Genomic DNA, 18,515 nt, shown 5'->3' with positions numbered 1-18,515 from the left:
AACATTCTGTGAGAACCCACTTCGTATCTCACTCGTCAATTATTAAAATCTACTAACAATGATACGCTTTATCGATGAATATCTTTTAATGATTAACATTCGTCAATTTCGCTTATTACTTTTTGATATTTCACGATCATTTTCGGTGAGTTTCAGGTGTGATCTTACATATTGATCACAAATGTCCCTCGTCTTATATAAGTCCACATATAATAATATTCTTTAATTCAATATAATAGATTTGATACGACAAATAAATAAAACAGGATAATATCAAACTCATATATTCAATAATTTTAACGTCGTTATTTTATTATGTTTGTCGTTAGGAAACTAATTAAAAGTGACGATGTTCGGAGAGCAAACTCAATTAAGGTTAACTCTCTTTCTTGTTAAATTTCTAAAACGTCTTCATTTATCTGTCATTCGAAGCCGCAAACTAGATTGTGATATTATCTAAGATACGTTTGAAAACTGTAATGTGTAAATAAATTGTACACGTGTGAAATGAAATTCAACAGAAGATATAAATAAATTCCGACTTTAATTATTTTTTTATTGAAATTTGATATGTAGTGTGATAAATCTATTATTATTAGTCAATAGTAATCAAAGTAATACTAATAAAAAGTTGGTGCAAAGTTAAAAGCCTAAAACATGCACAGTGCACACGATCTAATTATTTATTGTAAATCAAAATATTTTAAGATTTGTCTCTTCGATACATTAAAGCTGCGCATAGACATACTGGGTAAAATAAGAACCTTTACTAAGTACTTATTAAGCTTTTCTGAACTTATTTGAAATCAACTTTGAATTAATAATTTTAATACATTTAAATATAAAACAAATGACCATGAGTCATAGTTAAAAAAAACGTTTCAAATTTAACTTTGATTAAAACTTACGTTATTTTGACATGTCGTCATGACTACGCAGTAGGTAGTAAACAATGTGAGGGCTGGAGACCATAATAAATTAACCGCCGAAAAATGGTCTGTTCATACATAGCGGACAATGTCTGGATATGAAAATAAATTAGTATCCATCCCTAACTGTCTTTAATCGAAAGCGGTATGATTTCGTACAAGTTCGTCTAGTTACTACGACACCTGAGCGTTGATCGTTAACATCAAATTATCTAATTCATAAGAGCCTCAAGACTTTTGCGTTGGTGTTTTATTTTATTTTTCTAAATTAATAAAATTACTTTCAAGATGAACTATCTTAGCTAGAGAATATAAAATCGTGATTTCAAATCAAGATATGCACTATAGATTTTTTAGTGCTTTTGTGTCTCATGTTATTTTTGGTTATAATTCGTCGTAATAAAATTTCTGTCCTATTTACTTATGAAATTTGTTTTAATATACTCTACCCTGGTACCCCTATAAATAAGCGTAGCGAAATAGAGTATTGCCTTATTACAAAAGTAGGTCAATAATTATGGTCCCTCGGATACCTAGCTCGCTTGTAATTAGTACACAATCGCATTAAACCGCCAGCTGCTACTGATAAACGTAACGAGAATGTAGAATATCAACTCCATGCGGAGTTTTGGTAAATAAATAACATTTTAAATTTTAGCTAATAGTAGTTATTCGTATCTTTTAAGGCCACAGAAATCGAGACCTTGGGGCTGATCCGTCTGGGTCAATAATTTTTTTTTGGATTTTTCTACCGAATATTATCTGTAGTAGCCCGAAGTCTGGAAATAGACAGTTTGTGTACACTGATAGTGTGTACTCCCGTGCCTCGGAAAGAAAACTGCAAAAAGCAAAAGAAACTGTACAAAGTTTCGACTCAATCTAATAAACGATGCGAGAATGTATTTACAACGAACAAAAACAAGAATTATTTTTTTTTACAAATACGACAAATTCAAAAGTCTGTAGGTATATTATTCTTTTTTACTATTAATTTTAAATTCACTTATAAATAATTAAAATAGTAAATAAATAATTTAAAATTAGTGTAAAATATACGCATTATTTCATTAATATTCATCAATAAATTTAAATGAGTAAATAAAAAAAAATATTTTTAAAACATTTCTATTATTAAATAGAAACTATGATGTTATTTTCCCTTGTGCTTGCAATTATTGCCCTGGCTAACTCACTTTGTTTGGCTGAGTGGTAGGACCCTTCAAGAACTCGCATAAAGCCCTAAACCAATGATTATATACGAATAAAAAATATATTTATTTTTTTAATATTTTATACTTTATGTTCAATCTTGAAAAGTATTATGCCTTTTAATAATAATTATGACATGGTAAAAATCACATTAACAAGGATATTATTTTATTAATGATGTATATATCAAATCTAATCAAAAACACTAATTTACTAAAGATATTTTTAACGCAAAAAAAACGCGCGCGACGCCATCTAATTTGCCTCATTGAAATTTTTTTTTCATGTTTCACCACGAGTATATTTTGGTATCGGTTGTAGATAGTTCCAAGTTTTCCCGCTTGAAGTCACTACCATCACACATAATCAACATAATATACAAGTTACTTCATAAGCGCTTTAATCATATTTCTGGCAGCATTTAACAATACATAAGTTAATCATTTTATGATTTATGCAATGGCATAGCATGATTGGAACACGGTGCCAATATCGAAATAGTTTCACAATCAGTGAGAACTGTCAAAAGATCCCCTTTAGTTTTGAGGAGTTTAGGAGAAGGTTTGAAGCTTATTCTACTACGCTGTTCCTTTGCGGATTGATGGTATATAAGTAAAAGAATTATTTCCTGGTAATATTTTCCTTCGCCGCTTAGTGGAAAACGAACAAATAGCACAAATTATCCAGCTGCTGCTAGATACTGCTGCTTAGTTATGCATCTCCGAATTTGAATCCTACATGTTCCATTATGTTTCACGTTTTATTTTTATTCTTCTGATTAAACTGTAGACTAGTGAAAAATCAGATTAATTTATTAATAGTTAAAATGTCGTTAGATGTTTACGCGCATCGTAAGTTGTCTATTGGCGCATTGTTTCGTTGACCTTGAATGAATTTTTGTTCTCTATCTGATCGTGATCTTCGCTCAAACATTAGAACGAGCCAATATTTGAATGAAACATTCTATTAATAGTTTAGGCTTTCAGAAGAAATAATTAATTACTATCTAAATTAAATGATTGTATTAAAATATGTCTCATTTTGAAATATAACGTTTTAGTTCAGCATCGAGTTTCTATATTGTGTTTACAATATTGCTTTACAGAAATATAACTAGCTCTACTAAATACTAGGCAAGATGACTTATCGGAAGCAATTTCCTGCCATTACTTAGTACCAATATTTCCCGCACACCGGGGACATGCACTTAAAATAGGGCTGCTATAGCTTAAAGAAAGGATTTAGAAAATTTGCTTCAATACAGATTGATATAGATTGTAAAAAAATAAAATTTTCACACTTGCATCACAGAACATGCTTGCAATAACGAGAAATCTTGAAAAATTATAAGATCTTGACTTTTAAGTCAATATTTTCTTTAAAATGATCAAGTGTTGTTCGTAGTAAATGTTTTCATTTAAAATTACTTATACAAATTCCTTTTACTTTCAGCAAAATCACCAATACAATCTCATAATGTAAGTATTTATGAATATGTCAGAATTCTGTCATATTGAAAAAAATACTAAATACTGTATATTTGAGATACAGATTTTTTTTTATATTTGCCGAGAAGGCAAATGACTACTCCACCTGATGGTAAGTGATAGTAGTCCAAACGTGACGACGGACAGTCGGGAAGAATGTTCTGCACTAGCCGCCCTCCCCTTGCCGGCCCGCAGAATATAGCCGTAATATTTGAAATTTTGTATGCATTGCACTCCTGTATCGTATTGAAACTTGAAAAGAATTACAAAATTAGTCATATATTTTTTTAAATTATTTGATGATTTTCTTTTCGCAGATTTTCTTAGATCAGTTTTTTCTATGATTGTCATTAAATTAGTGTAATGCTTTTGTATTAAAAATATAATATAAATTTAAGCCGTTTTTCCGTTTCAGAATGATTATTTTCTTAGAAAGAAAGACGAAAAAGAAAGTATGTAATATATGAATGATAAAATAATATTAATAATTTCTCGAAACGGAACATTAAAAATAACCAGAATAAATACAAAAAGCGCTTATTTATTTTCTTTCTTTTATTTTTTACAATACGATGAGTACTCAATTGTCATACGTTACAGACAACTTTAATGTTTTTTTCAAATTGTTCCAACACAAGAATACATACAAGGTCGCCTCACTAATAGAGGTTAAAAATACTTATAACCTGTCTCGTTGTATAGAATTGCTGTTATTATCTGGGTCTAAATATAACATGAGTTTACATGAAGGTATATTCGAAATACCTACACAATACTACACATATATCAGAATCAGAAAATGGTAATTAAGTGGTTCTTAGGAAATCATATGTCGGTATCCGTTGTTTAAAGGCGGAAATAAAATATTAAATTCACATGTCATAATCAATTAAACGAATTCATAGTTAGCACAAATTTAAAGTTGATTTCATATGGTTTTTTTTTTTTATCTCATATTGGCCAGCATTTGTAAGCCACAGTCTAGGATGTAGCACGCTTGCCTAGAAGAAACCTGTTTACTCAGTATTTGAAGAAACCAACATCTATACGATATTAAACATCTAGGGCAAAGACGTAATATATTACGTGTAATAAACTCCAAGGTATACCTCTGAGTTTATTGCCTACCAATATCATATATGTAATTAATATATTTGAAAGAGAATTACCGTATTTTACAACGAAAAAAACACTGGAAATACATATAAATTTTACATCTATTGAAATTTATTTATTATATCAGGGAAGTAATATTTTTCTAGAGAATAATCACTATATTTAGTACTGGATTATCATATATTTCTTTTCAAATAACAATTATATTGTCGCGCTATTTTTCTTATATAACAGTAATTGTTACCAATACGACAATTAATAAAGTGTTCTAACAATGAACCGCGTGAGAGGTTTTACTAAAAAAAACTAAATGAAAGCATCTATGTATCTGTAATTAAATAATAACTGTAATTTGTATCAATAAAGTCTCAGCGAGTTCCTTTAAATAGATTGAACTTTGTGGGCGTGTCTTTGATGATTTAATAATCTAGTTTTCAAAATGAATGCGTATCGTAATACAATCTGAGCGATTTAGTTTTTACGAAATATAATAGATTGGCCCTTTTTTTTAAAAAGAATGTATTCTGAACGCGTTTTAAATTCAACTGTCAATACCATAGAATTACTTATAGGAAAATATTAATTACAAGAATAATAACGAACATATACATCGTAATGGGATTCAAGACGACAATCAAAACGTAAGCTATAATATAATGTTGCAACAGTTGAAACCAAAGAAATAAGCCGAAAGGCATACCTTGGCACGCTTTGTACAAAATTAAATCAAAAATAACTCAAATAAAGTGTAAAATCTGATGATTTTTGAGAAATCTTTGCCCAAATTACGACAAATCTTCGTGTTCTGAGAGGACATTATACGTGAAATGAATGGTCTTTTGTAACGTATCTTGAATACAAAATACAAATGACGATAAACAATTTTAATCAATTTCATTCGAAGCGTAATTATATAACGCCTACATTTTTATGAGTTTCGCTTTAGTGTTATTGTATAAATTATATGTAATTTAGGTAAATATTGTCACTATGTCAAATGGGATTTAATAATGTTGAAAGGCTAAATCGCTTATAGATTAATATATTTATTTTATGCATACTAGTCATTGCAAGACAAAAAGAATTACATATCGGCGTAAATTAAAATATTGAGAGTTAAAATTTATTTGTCGTTGTGTGGTAAAAAATAGGAAAATAAATTCAGAATTAACATAGAATTTTTAATTGGTAATCAAATCTAAATTTTTGTCTTTGTAATCAATAAAGCGTTAAAACAAAAAAAAAGAGAATAAATAAATAATTTCACAAGATGTAAAAAAATCAAATCTAATGGTTGACGTTATTTTATTTATGTTTTTGATTTTTTTAATACTTCGGAGAGAGCTAATCTATCAAAATTTCTAGTAGCTGTCGAACAGAACAGGTGAACATTTTAACTTCCTTTCGTTAATGGCATAAACGCCATTATCGTAAATTTAATAACTTTATAAACCACAATTTACATCACGCCGTTCTTCTACGCCGACAACCCACGTAAAAATAATATTAATAAATACCAGTATGTGTAAACCGAATGCTATTGTAAAATATCGATACAGCGTTAAACCACGAATATTTCCAGCCATTCAATTGTTATTGAATGGCTGGAAATATTCGTCGTATATCGTAATTAATATTATCGTATTTTTTAAGAGAATACCTTAAATGTATATTACAATTTAGTTTTGAAACGACTGTCAGTTTGTAATGGCGATCAACATTGCCAAAATCATGCTCAATATTTACGTTAACGTTTGTTCAATGTTTGTCATCAAATTGAATAATCGTATTAATATCTTAAATACATTCACTAATTGTGAATTAAAAAAGAAACAATCGTTTTTTTATTTTTACAAAATATATGATAAGCTAACTGAGAATAGTTTTTACCAGAAGTCAAATATAGTAATAATAGTTTATATTAGTAGAGAAAGCATAATAATTGTATACATGTTAAGGAACATATTTCCAAAGTATAGGGTAGCTCATCTGGATAGGTACCATCAGATATTCAACCGCAAAACAGCAGTACTTGGTATTGTTGTGTTCCGGATTGAAGGGTGAGTGAGCTAGTGTAATTACAGGCAGAAGGAGCATAACATTTTAGTTCCCAAGGTTGGTGGCGCATTGGCGATGTAAGTGATGGTTAAAATTTCTTTCAACGCCAATTTCTATGATCGTTGGTGACCACTTACTATCAGGAGGCCCATTTGCTAGTCTACCTACCTATAATAAAAAAAGGTCGAGGCCGTAAATAAAGACAGTGGGAAATGCGATTATTCATACAGATATTTTTTTACAAATATGTTGCGTGACGTAACATACTATATAACTATATATAACTACTATGTTTGCATTTGCATAATACTAACGAACATCGAACACTGTATTTGGCAAACATGTTGGTGGGGATCTAAAAAAATTTTTATATAAACGTTACGTAACAAAAATATTCGAACATAATTCGCAAGGGTTTCTGCTATATCACTTTTGTCTACTTCTGATGGTGTAACCATGGCTACCGAGGTAGTGAACATTTTCGTTATATCCTTTAAATATTGTAATATATTATAGACAATGTCGCATTGCACTTTTTGTCATTACATGATCATTTGCGATAAGTTTCGTGTTTCGGCACATACGCAAAATTAAGTTAATGTCAGGCGATATAATAATATATTTCGTGCCGGCCTGGTACAAAAACCACCCACTAGTAAGATATTTAAAACGATTATATATCGTGTACTGAACATTAGATATTTTTCATACTAAGAAGTTGTAGCAAGACTTGAAAAAAATATCGCTTTTTACAACATTTACAAGTTTACTTGGTGCAAGCCCGTCTGGGCAGGTACCACCCACTCATCAGATATTCTTACAAAAATACCAAATATAAAACTTTAGTTTAGTTTTTGCTTAATTAATACTTTATAAGTGCTATAATATCATACTAACTATAGTTATAAATATTTTGCATATAAAGTAAGTACATAACAGGCCATAAATTTACAACTGCTGGTCTTCTTTTCCCTAAAATAGGAGTTTGGAGCTTTTATAACTATGCTGGTCTAACACATTGCAGATTGATTTATATCGCTTAACACGATATAGATTATAAAGAAGCGAAGAAAGCAAAGATAGGCAGAGACAACAAACGATTAATAACTGAAGCTAATGGGAGGTATATGGCCGCTTAGACCCGCCACTAGTCCTTTGAATGCCTGGTGTGTGGTGTATGTCCGCAGACCAATATATTTATTTATTTATTTATTGACACTTTATTGCACAAAACTTAAAACTAAAAATTACAATTTTTAAACAAAAAAGTTGCATGAGGTGCAACAGGCGGCCTTATCGCTAAGCAGCGATCTCTTCCAGGCAACCTTTGGGCAGAGGATCATAATATTTATAAATGGGAAGGGTACAAGCCAGTTTATCTATATACTACATACACTACTACATACATAATACATACATACATATATATACTACACTACTATTATATATAATATAAATACAATAAATATACGTGGTATTGCACGCGCGCTTTGGATAGGTCTAAATAAATATTTGATCTAATAAGTTTATTGTCGATTATTCTCGGTATAATTTGCATTCGGATAAGGATTCAAAATTTCTTATAAGAGTTACCATCTTGAATAAAGAATATTTTGATTTTTATAAATATTCTTAAAAAAACGTTCTTGTTTACAAAGCGTGACGACTCATATGAACAATAACATCATATGAAAAATCAAATCAAAAAAGCAGACTAGGAAACATAGATCATTCCGCAAAGCATCTGAATGACGTCATATTAGATCGTACTTTTTTCGCAATACGAATTTCAAAAATTAAAAAAACCGTATACGTATATTCAACAATTGCATAAAAAATTAACTTTTAATTGCAATGTGTCACTATAGGTCTATATTTAAGCGCTTGCAATTTATAACGTGCCAATCTTTTGAGGCACGTAGTTAAAGCGACGTTTGTATATCTTTCCGCTCTATCATCTCATGCCAAATTATTCAAAATATTTAAAACATCAGACAATTGAAAAGTAAACAGCAGTTTTAAAAACAACAACTATTGTAGTCAATTAAAATCTAATTTCAATCAATATTCCTTTTTCATATTATATTATTTACCCTGCTTATTAATATATTCAAAACTTATGTTAAAAATATAAATAGATGAGGCTCATTTCATAATACATGAACATATATGTTTATTATATGAAAACGAACAGTTCTTATTCGCTGATTTCAAAACATGATAGATTAATTTGATTATATTTAGTTAGAAGGAAAAGAGGGGAGACCTTCTTCTCAAAAAGGGAGTGGAGGCCTTAGCCCAGCAGTGGGACATTTACAGGCTGTTACTTTATTTTTTACTTTTATATTTGGTTAACTAAAGTACGTGCTGAATTTCTTGTCAGTTTAATCCTGTACCATGATTATCCAAAGTGCTTATAAAAGTCTACTTTAATAAAACAAATATTTTGATTTTGATTCGAAACATGAAGGCAACAATTGAATTCCCGCAACATAAATTAAGCTTTTTAGGCCCTAGCCGTCCTATTTCATATTGGTGCCATGGTCATAGCCTTTACAATGTTATTGGTTAATTGAAAAATATTACCAATAAACAGATTTCTTTTAACCAAATACTATGTATTTGGTTAGTCAGATAATGGGAGCCCATTTAAACCTAACTCTAGTATGTACCTATCGTCCGTTACTTTTTAAACTTCAACTATAATTTATTATATATTTACCGTCAATCAATCGTACAATGTTTTTTTAAGATTAGTTGCAGAGACCAGATAACTCGGATAAAACTAAATAGCGATGCACCTGCCTGGATTCATCTGATTTCACATTTGGTTTACATTTCGAATCATATAATGCTTAGCTTGGGTAGTATTTTTGAGTCATTTAAATTTTAACTCCTGATATATCAAATAGGACAGGAAGAAATATTATAAACAGAGCCTTGATTGACGATCCGCGGAAGAGTTTCGGCTTTTTTGAACATCCAATAGCAAAGTCCAAACCGAAGCGTCGCAGTTCGTTTACAATATAAAACACAAAAGAATATTCGTTTAAAGAAATCAACGTATTCACTGTTTCTCATCAAATGTTAGTCGTCAGTCATCACGTACGTCACAACCAACCCTGACGATTTACGTTACTACAATAAGAAAACATTTCCAATTCTCCGAGTGATTTATAGCGCATCGCAACTGTTCTGTATTTGTTGTGATTGTTTCGGTTTGGATATAAACGTTCTGTCAAAGGATCTTTGAAATAACGTATAATATTTGCATGAATCAAATTATATTATTTAGGCCGAATAATATTCATATATAACTGACTACTTTTGAGCCAAATATATTATACCTTAAAACATGATTTCCTTTAACTGCGAAATGTTTAATAGTGACTTATTAACACTGTGATTCTTGATATGTTTTTTAATTAGTGAAGTATTAGTGGTGTAATTGGTTCAACAAGATTATTAGTTTCTACGCTATTTACTTAAACAATATTCATACGTAATAAGCTAGCGAATCCTCGTTACGGCCACACAAACCGATCGATGTAAATGTTTAGTCTGAGCTTCAATATTTGGGTTAATCGTCCGTCGCAGTTTGATGGTCCGTCAATGCCATTAACTGGGTATCTATTTGTTTGAGTCGCAAACATTTGTGCAAAATAATGGACTTTTAATACAGCTATAAACAACTTTCTAAGTATTACCAGACATTTTAATTGTACTGATAATTCTGATATTTTGATAACTTTGTACTTATTTTATTATATGTAAGATATATTAACAATCCCTTGCATTGGCAATTCGTCACCAAACTTGGGGACTGTGATGTAATATTTTTGTACTGGCTCACTCAGCCTTCAACCCGAATTATAACATTTTGGCGGTAGAATATGAAACGAGCGAGTTATGCACAAAGCCTTATTACCAAGCATACATGTCCTAACTCCGTTAATGCACTTACAACTATAGAATACGATATGTTTTTTCCCTTGTAATAATACTGTCTCACTCATCCTTTAAACCGAAATACATTAGTATTTAACCAAATTGTATTCATATTTATGAACTCCAGGTGAGTTTATAAAGTTACTTACTAAGTATTTTTTTATTATTATTAATATGTTTTGAATATAAAATATACATTATAGAACATTTCCGGCAATCCAACATGAAATAAACATTTATTTACTAGCTAGTTTATTTAAGAAAAACTGTTGCCCATGACAACCCGAATAACATGTATACTCGTAAACAAAGGCTAACATTTTATTTACAAATCGTAATACCATATCTTGCAGACTTTCATCCTACACATGCATATCCACTAACTCGTATTAGATGAGCATGGTGAAATAAACTCCAATCCTTCCTCGAGACAAGGTTTTAAATAAGAGCATATTTAATAAACACATAATCGCGTTATTCAATACATAAACGTGTCGGTTTTAGTAAAAATAATTATAAAAATAGTGCGTTTTATTACTTTGGCTCATTTGTTAATTTAAACAGAAAATATAAATTTAGTTAAATTATAAATGAAGTACTTTTTTAACATTCCGATTTTCTTTATGCTGAATTATTTGATAGAAACCTTATTTCCACAGACAATCTCGGCTTTGGCGTTAAAATCAATATGGATAAATTATTTTGTATGGATTCGCATTATGTTATTATCTAGGTGACAGTACGAAATAGCACACTAATGCGATTTACATGTATGAACTAAATTAAATATTTGAATATATGTGCTGCAGGTATGTTATGACGTTACGCATATTTATTAACTTAAATAAATTAAAGAACATAAAACAACTATGTAATCATATTGCCTTTAATTTTTCAAAAATCTTTACAGGCTTAACCAAGTAACCAAAATGCATCACAGGTAGAACTGAAGTCTCTCTGAAACAACGTTGCCGCACTGCAAATACATAAAACCTTTTATAGTACAGGATGATTCTGACAAATAATCCTAACGTCATGGCGGTTAATCGGGCACAGTCAAGAGTGATTCAATGGAAATTACCATACCGAAAGCTCAGGAAAGCTGAGATGGATAAAAACAAAAGTATCTCGATATAGTTCATGATTTTTCTCCCATTTGGCAACCTACTCTCAACATCTATCTACCAAATGTACCCAATCTAGCCTGGCAGTTTGTTCAGTTTTAGTTTAGTAAAAAGATTAAAGGAAAAAATATTTCTGCGCCACACACGCGCTGCCTATCAAAGTTGATATCCTACATAATAGAAATATTGTATTTGGACTAACGAAACAAAATAATATTGTATTGTCTACCATAAACGTACGTTTACCCGTTTGGCCAAATGCAGACGTAAATATTCATAGTCAGCATCTTCATAATGGATGCAAATTATTATTATTCATAATATTTAAATATTCGATGTACCAACATTGACATAGCTTAAGCATATAATGTTACAGAGATTAGTATACAAAGTCAGGCTTAATTCAGAACGAACAAATAAATAAATCGACGCTATGCTATTAACGTAATATAGTTATTTATTTGCATAAAATAAAATATCCACCTTATTAATACTTATTAATATTAATATCAGTTACAACTTCCTTAAATTAAATTAAATAACAAATTAGTAATTTAATAAGCAGCTCTTCTTCTTTTCCGTTTTGAAATACAACAACTAACATAATATATATATTAAAATTTAATTCTTCGCCTTAAGCCTGACACAAATCTTATGATAACGTATACGTTATAAAAAGTAACACACAGCACCGCAGCCTTAAATTTATTATAAGTCCAATTATAGTTGAGGAACTCTACATTTCGGAATCGATTAAAACTACTCCGATAAAATGTTAGTTATTAAAAATAATTCAACCTTTATAGTTTCATATTTATCAAAAAATTTAAACTAATAATAAAATATCAACCAAAAGTTTAATACTAAAAAAATATATGTATCTACTTAAACTATTCCAGACAGTTTTAAATAAAAAAATATAGAAAAATACATGTTATAAATAATTTTAACAAGTTTTGACCGGTTCCGAGATAACGCACCTTTTTGCCTAATTTTCCTCAACTACAAACGTCAAAATTCTTACCTTGTCAATTAAAATCTCGATGAAAACAAATTCTACTTAATTTCATTGGATCATTACTTTCGCAACTGAGTTTTTTTTTCAATTTAAATACACTTGCTACTTAGTTGTTCCGCGCAGACATCTAATTAGCATGCAGATTCAATAAATCTAGCATTTCCTTGTTTATTATCAATTTACAGTTTTAATGTATCTATCTTTTCTTTACATTATTTATATTATTACCGAGTTAATAATAGAGAGTGTAAGTTTAACGAAAACAACAACAAAACTGTTAGGACGATCACAAGACACACGAGGACTTCTAAATTCTAATACCTGATGGCAACATTTTCTTGGGCAGGGTACCAAATGGTAAATGTGGCTCACCGAAGACAGCGGAGTTGGGATGCTCGATGTCCTGAGCAAGCTCAGGCGACGTCGTTGCTCAGCGCTGAGTGACGCGCGCCGGCTCCTGTCGAGTTCGTAGTCCGCTGAGTCAGCAGAGTCGGTACTCAAACCGCGCAAAAGAGATGGACGGAACATTCCTCTTTTTAAAAAATATCTGTTTAGTTATGACTTATAATGTGGATCGTAATAGTATGTAAATTTGTAGTGTTATACGGGATTATAAAATATTCGCTATAAATTTAACTTTAGCGTCGATTAATTTGTTGATATCTTTGTGAATTAAATAAATAACACACTATTCGACGTCCAAGCAATATTTTATTTAATTTTATCCATCGGCTTGGGCGTGAAGCTGTCACAAACATCCAAACACACAACCATTATATTTATCGTCTCCTGGCTATTTCTTTGTTTTATTTAAAATTTGTTTACAAAAAATCTACCTAAAAGAAACCGCATTGAGTTTCTTTGGCCGGTTCCTCACAGGTCAGGATATTTTCTTATCCGAACCGTTGTTAATTCGACATTTAATAAGTCAGGGTACAGCTTCTAGATATTGAATACATAAATTTGAATTTGATTTCCATTTTACTATAGAAGATTTATTGAATTTAATGAAAACAAATTTCATGAAATTGTCGTGACAATTTCATTTTTTTCATCATTCATCAATAAAAAGTGTGTATTAAGAATATTTATTTATACGCGTCCATAAAATCAACGTTATCATATTCTTTACGCATTCATAGTGTCGTATTCTTTTTAAGATTTCCATGAATTCAATTTTAATATAAATTCGTAATGGTTTTTCAATAATAAGCTAAATGAAACTTTTTGTTAAAAAAAAAAAATTGTCTATAACAAATTAATAGAATTAAGTAAACATCATTTTCTTAGGATGTCTGAACTAACCATAGATAAAATAAAAAATGGCGATTACAACAATAGCCCGCCAAATTATCGTAGATTGGGGTCAACGTCTTTGACATCAATATTTTGAATATAAAAAATATATATAGTGACAAAATTAGATTTTGCTTTTGGCACTGTTGACGATTATTTGTCACACGGCTAGGGAAAGCATATGATTAGACGCAACTTTATTTACTGTAAGATTTAAAACACAATTAGTTGCTATATTTATGCGCATTTAAATGATGTCTTAATTAAAAAAAAAAACATAATAAAGCTATATCCACATGAGATGTTTGTTTCTATATATTATTAGCCTAATAAAAATAATCATAATGCATTATCTAGAACTATGCTATCTATTAGCTATGAATTTAAGCTTTACAGAAACTTTAATTCAAAGACAATAAAATTGTAATCGTATTTTTTTCAATAACGATAAAAATTTTAACACAATTTTCACCTTCTTCTTTCCATAATAGTTTATTTTTAATAAAACGTCACGCAGATTACAGCCCAGACATATCACTCAAATTTAATTAAAAACAATTTAATTTTTGTTTAATAACTTATAAAAGTTTGTTCGTAACGCGTGTTTCGCGGAAATAGTGGGACACGCTTGTCCCGATAAGAGGCGTGAACTGAATTAGTGTTTCAGACAGGTCTACTGAACAGTGTTGAGCCGTAGCCAGCGCGTTGCACAATTATCTGACATTTAAAATTGGATCAGATTAGAACTTGCGGAGGTGAAAGTTTTTGTCGCATGATATTGTTTTTTTTTTTTGAATAGTTTTAAGCTTAAGGAACTTTTTTATTATAATATTGTTTTAATTTAATGAATCTTTTTAAAGGTATCCATCATGCTACAGCTTCATTTGGATTCCTGTTTTTAAAAATTATACTAGTTATTCCCTTACTTCCTACTTGCCTTCCAGTAAAACGTAAATATTGTATTATAAGTAGGTACGAAAATAGACAAACGGGTCGGGATTGAACTTGTGACTTTAACGTCTCGTTTAGGCGACTCGTAATCGTATGCCTTACATCGCCAATGTCTATGGTTGGTGGTGATGACTTAACATCAGGTGGTCCATTTGCCCGCCTATCTAACATAAAAAAAAACAGTTGAGCTATGTCCTATGTGTAATAGAACTTCGAATAAATGTTATTTTAAAAATTATAAGGCTTATGCTCAAATATTTTTTTTATTTTAATACGTTTGTTGACATAGACTTGAGAATAAATCTGCTAGTTAAATTCTGAATCTCTTTTTAAAACACCGATTCTATAACAGGAGTCGTTTATTTTATTATGGCAACATTACGACTATGACGCACGCTACGACCCATTCCCAGTCCCTGCATTAAAAAGATCTAAAAAAAATAATTAAAATCGAATAACAATAAGCACTTTAAGACACGTATACACAGGTGGTAGTTTCATAACTAAAAGTTAATAAGATTATCTTTTACTACGAACTTTTTATTTCGTCAGATTTATAAAAATAATTGCTTATTTAAACAATAAGCAATAGAGTGGGTTTGATAATACAGTATAATTATTATGTTTAACATTCAAGGTTTCTAAATTCCGTTTCTTTTTGTAATGATCAGAGCGAACCTATTGAACCGGTAACTACGATTAAATCCTTTGATGGAACTGTTTAATGCTCGAATGAACTTGAATAGTAAGATACATATTGATACTATTTTGGGTAAAACCACTGATTCTACATATTATATCACACCAACTTACATTACATACTATAACTAAGTCTTTACTATATATACTCGACAGCATAGATACGGGTCAGGGGTCACCTACCCACACAATATAATACAACTTCAATCATAAATTCAATGAATCGATTGACTTAAAACGGAATGGTTAAAAAAACCTTAGGAATAATTATTTCTCGACATAAAATCTAACTCTATCTATTGTTGTAGATGATAATTAAATTTATAGTTGTAAATGCGTGTACAGAAAGACAATGACGATACAATTTCCTAATGTGTTTCAAATCTGTGCTGAGAATGAATTCCACCAATATTAGTGTTTTAAGAAATTATTTAAAGTATTCCACTAAAAACTACCATCCAAAACTAAGCAATAATATTATCATACATGAAATAATTCCATTTATTATTATTACAGTACAGTAACAGCCTGTAAATGTCCCACTGCTGGGCTAAGGCCTCCTCTCCCTTTTTTTGAGGAGAAGGTTTGGAGCTTATTCCACCACGCTGCTCCAGTGCGGGTTGGTAGAATACACATGTGGCAGAATTTCGATGAAATTAGACACATGCAGGTTTCCTCACGATGTTTTCCTTCACCGAAAAGCACGAGATGAATTTTAAACAGAAATTAAGCACATGTAAATTCAGAGGTGCTTGCCCGGGTTTGAACCCACGTTCATCGGTTAAGATTCACGCGTTCTTACCACTGGGCCATCTCGACTTATTATTATTATTTAATAAATATTCATTTCTTGATTATTGAAATGTTTTAAAATTATTCCAATATTCAAAACTCGAAACAGAAGTAGTGTTCGTAATTTTAGGTCTATTTGGAAAATCGCAAATTGGTTCGCAACTCATAATTTGGTTTTGAATCCCAAACAAAACTGTGTCGTGCTTACGTTGCCCAATGTAAAACAAAAAAATATTCAGCTAATGTTAGGAAATGGAGATTGAACTGTAAATTACACCGAAGATTTTGAGCAATCACATTAGATTCAAAGCTTTAATTGAATTCTCATTTTTCACACCTTACGAGCAGACTCAGGCTAATAGCATACGCGGTCAGGAAAGTTAGACGACTAACTGATATTTTAGTTACTTTTATATATAATAACGAAATAAAAAATGTATTGACTCTTTGAAAAACAAGCTGTTCAGGCTATTTGTAATCTTAGATTTAAACTCCCTTTGGGATGTTTTTCTTAAATTAGAAATACTTACGGTAGCGTCACAATATATTTCATATACCGATAATTTTAATATTAAAATTAATCTTGTAAAATGAAGATTCAAAAGTGCTGGTAAGCCTTACGTGGAAATGACGGGTATGGAATTGTAGATAGATAATGCTTCACACTAAATGGAAGATATGTCTGTTTTCCGAATTCATCCAAAACTGCCTATTAATCCGATTGATATAGAGTACTGTGCATGTGTAAAAATTTTATGACTGTCACTTTTCAAATAGACATAATCATAAGGTATATATTTTTTTAGCAATAATATTCATTAATTTGTGATTTTTATGAATATAAATATTATTTCTAAGTTTAAAAATATATTTAAAATTTTTAAAAATGCCCGAAAGGAACTCGGTCATCGGCCATCTAGTATAATTCATAGGAATAAATACATTCATTAATTGCTATAAATATAATAGTATGTATCAACTAGTGATAATCTTGTTTATAATCATTTTCTTATGTTTATTATAAATACGAAAGTATAGTCATACATCTTTCGAATCTTGAACTGAACTATTTCCATCAACAAGAATATTATCACAATATTCGTAGGTGGGACATTGCGCTTCACTATAAAAACAGCTATGAAAATAACTGCTTAATTAATCCACATCTGCTATACTAAAAATATATATATATAAAAACACGCCTCACCACTTATTACACATTACATTAAAGCGAGATTAAATGGTAAACTAAATTTATATTTTCAATATCATAAAACTTTTATTATCAAAAAGTAATTTTAAAAACAAACACCGATGTAAAATTTAATAAATATTAGTCGTATTTATTCAATTCGAATATAAGTATGCTTACAATATCTGACATATATTTGAAATATCATAAAATACTTACCCTTTCAACAGTTGGTCGTTGTCTTCGAAAAAAATCCGAAATACCACACAAATACATAATTCAGAACAAGATAAACGTGAATCACCGTGTTAATTGATAAAATTATTGGAATAAAAAACTCAATAATTACAAGTCAGGTCGGTATAATTTCACGCGTGACATTGCGTTCTGACTACCATCTCAAGTTTATTATTGTTTATGGAGGTAATCATTACTGTGACGTACAGGATGATACTCAAAATTTATTGTACATAAATCATGGCCCGTCTGATTTTATTCGAATATTAAATTATATTTGTATCGATTTTGAAATAAGCTGGTGTTTCCGTTTTAAAGTCGTTATTTATTGAACAATATTTCTAATGTGATATATAATAATTAAGTATCTAGAATGTTATACCTGTATACAGAAAAACAACTATTCATCAAGTATAATGGTATTACAATTACAAAATTAATAGTGTTTCATAATCGACT

The 18,515-nt window shown here is 30.1% G+C and overlaps 1 protein-coding gene across 7 annotated transcripts in view; it reads right to left on the bottom strand.

Annotated features, from left to right (window-relative positions):
* The window catches only part of LOC126768521 (uncharacterized protein ZK1073.1), a 39,428-nt gene extending 21,215 nt beyond the window's left edge, over positions 1 to 18,213 (bottom strand). Inside the window, exons 1-2 of one of the 7 annotated variants that reach the window (XM_050486692.1) lie at positions 18,039 to 18,125; positions 13,211 to 13,421 (exon numbers count right to left, since the gene is read on the bottom strand). In XM_050486692.1, coding sequence (XP_050342649.1) covers positions 13,211 to 13,417 — 207 coding nt within the window. In that variant the 5' untranslated portion in view covers positions 13,418 to 13,421; positions 18,039 to 18,125. Of the gene's footprint in view, positions 1 to 13,210; positions 13,422 to 14,657; positions 14,849 to 18,038 lie in introns of those variants that run through there. The other 6 variants (XM_050486684.1, XM_050486686.1, XM_050486688.1 and 3 more) reach the window with 6 other exon arrangements.
* Positions 18,214 to 18,515: the final 302 nt, after the last annotated feature.

This window comes from Nymphalis io, chromosome 5 (genome assembly GCF_905147045.1).
Source record: "Nymphalis io chromosome 5, ilAglIoxx1.1, whole genome shotgun sequence".
NCBI classification, from domain to species: Eukaryota; Metazoa; Arthropoda; class Insecta; order Lepidoptera; family Nymphalidae; genus Nymphalis; species Nymphalis io.
Note: the sequence above shows the minus strand (reverse complement) of the source record. Positions and strands in the feature narration are given on the sequence as shown.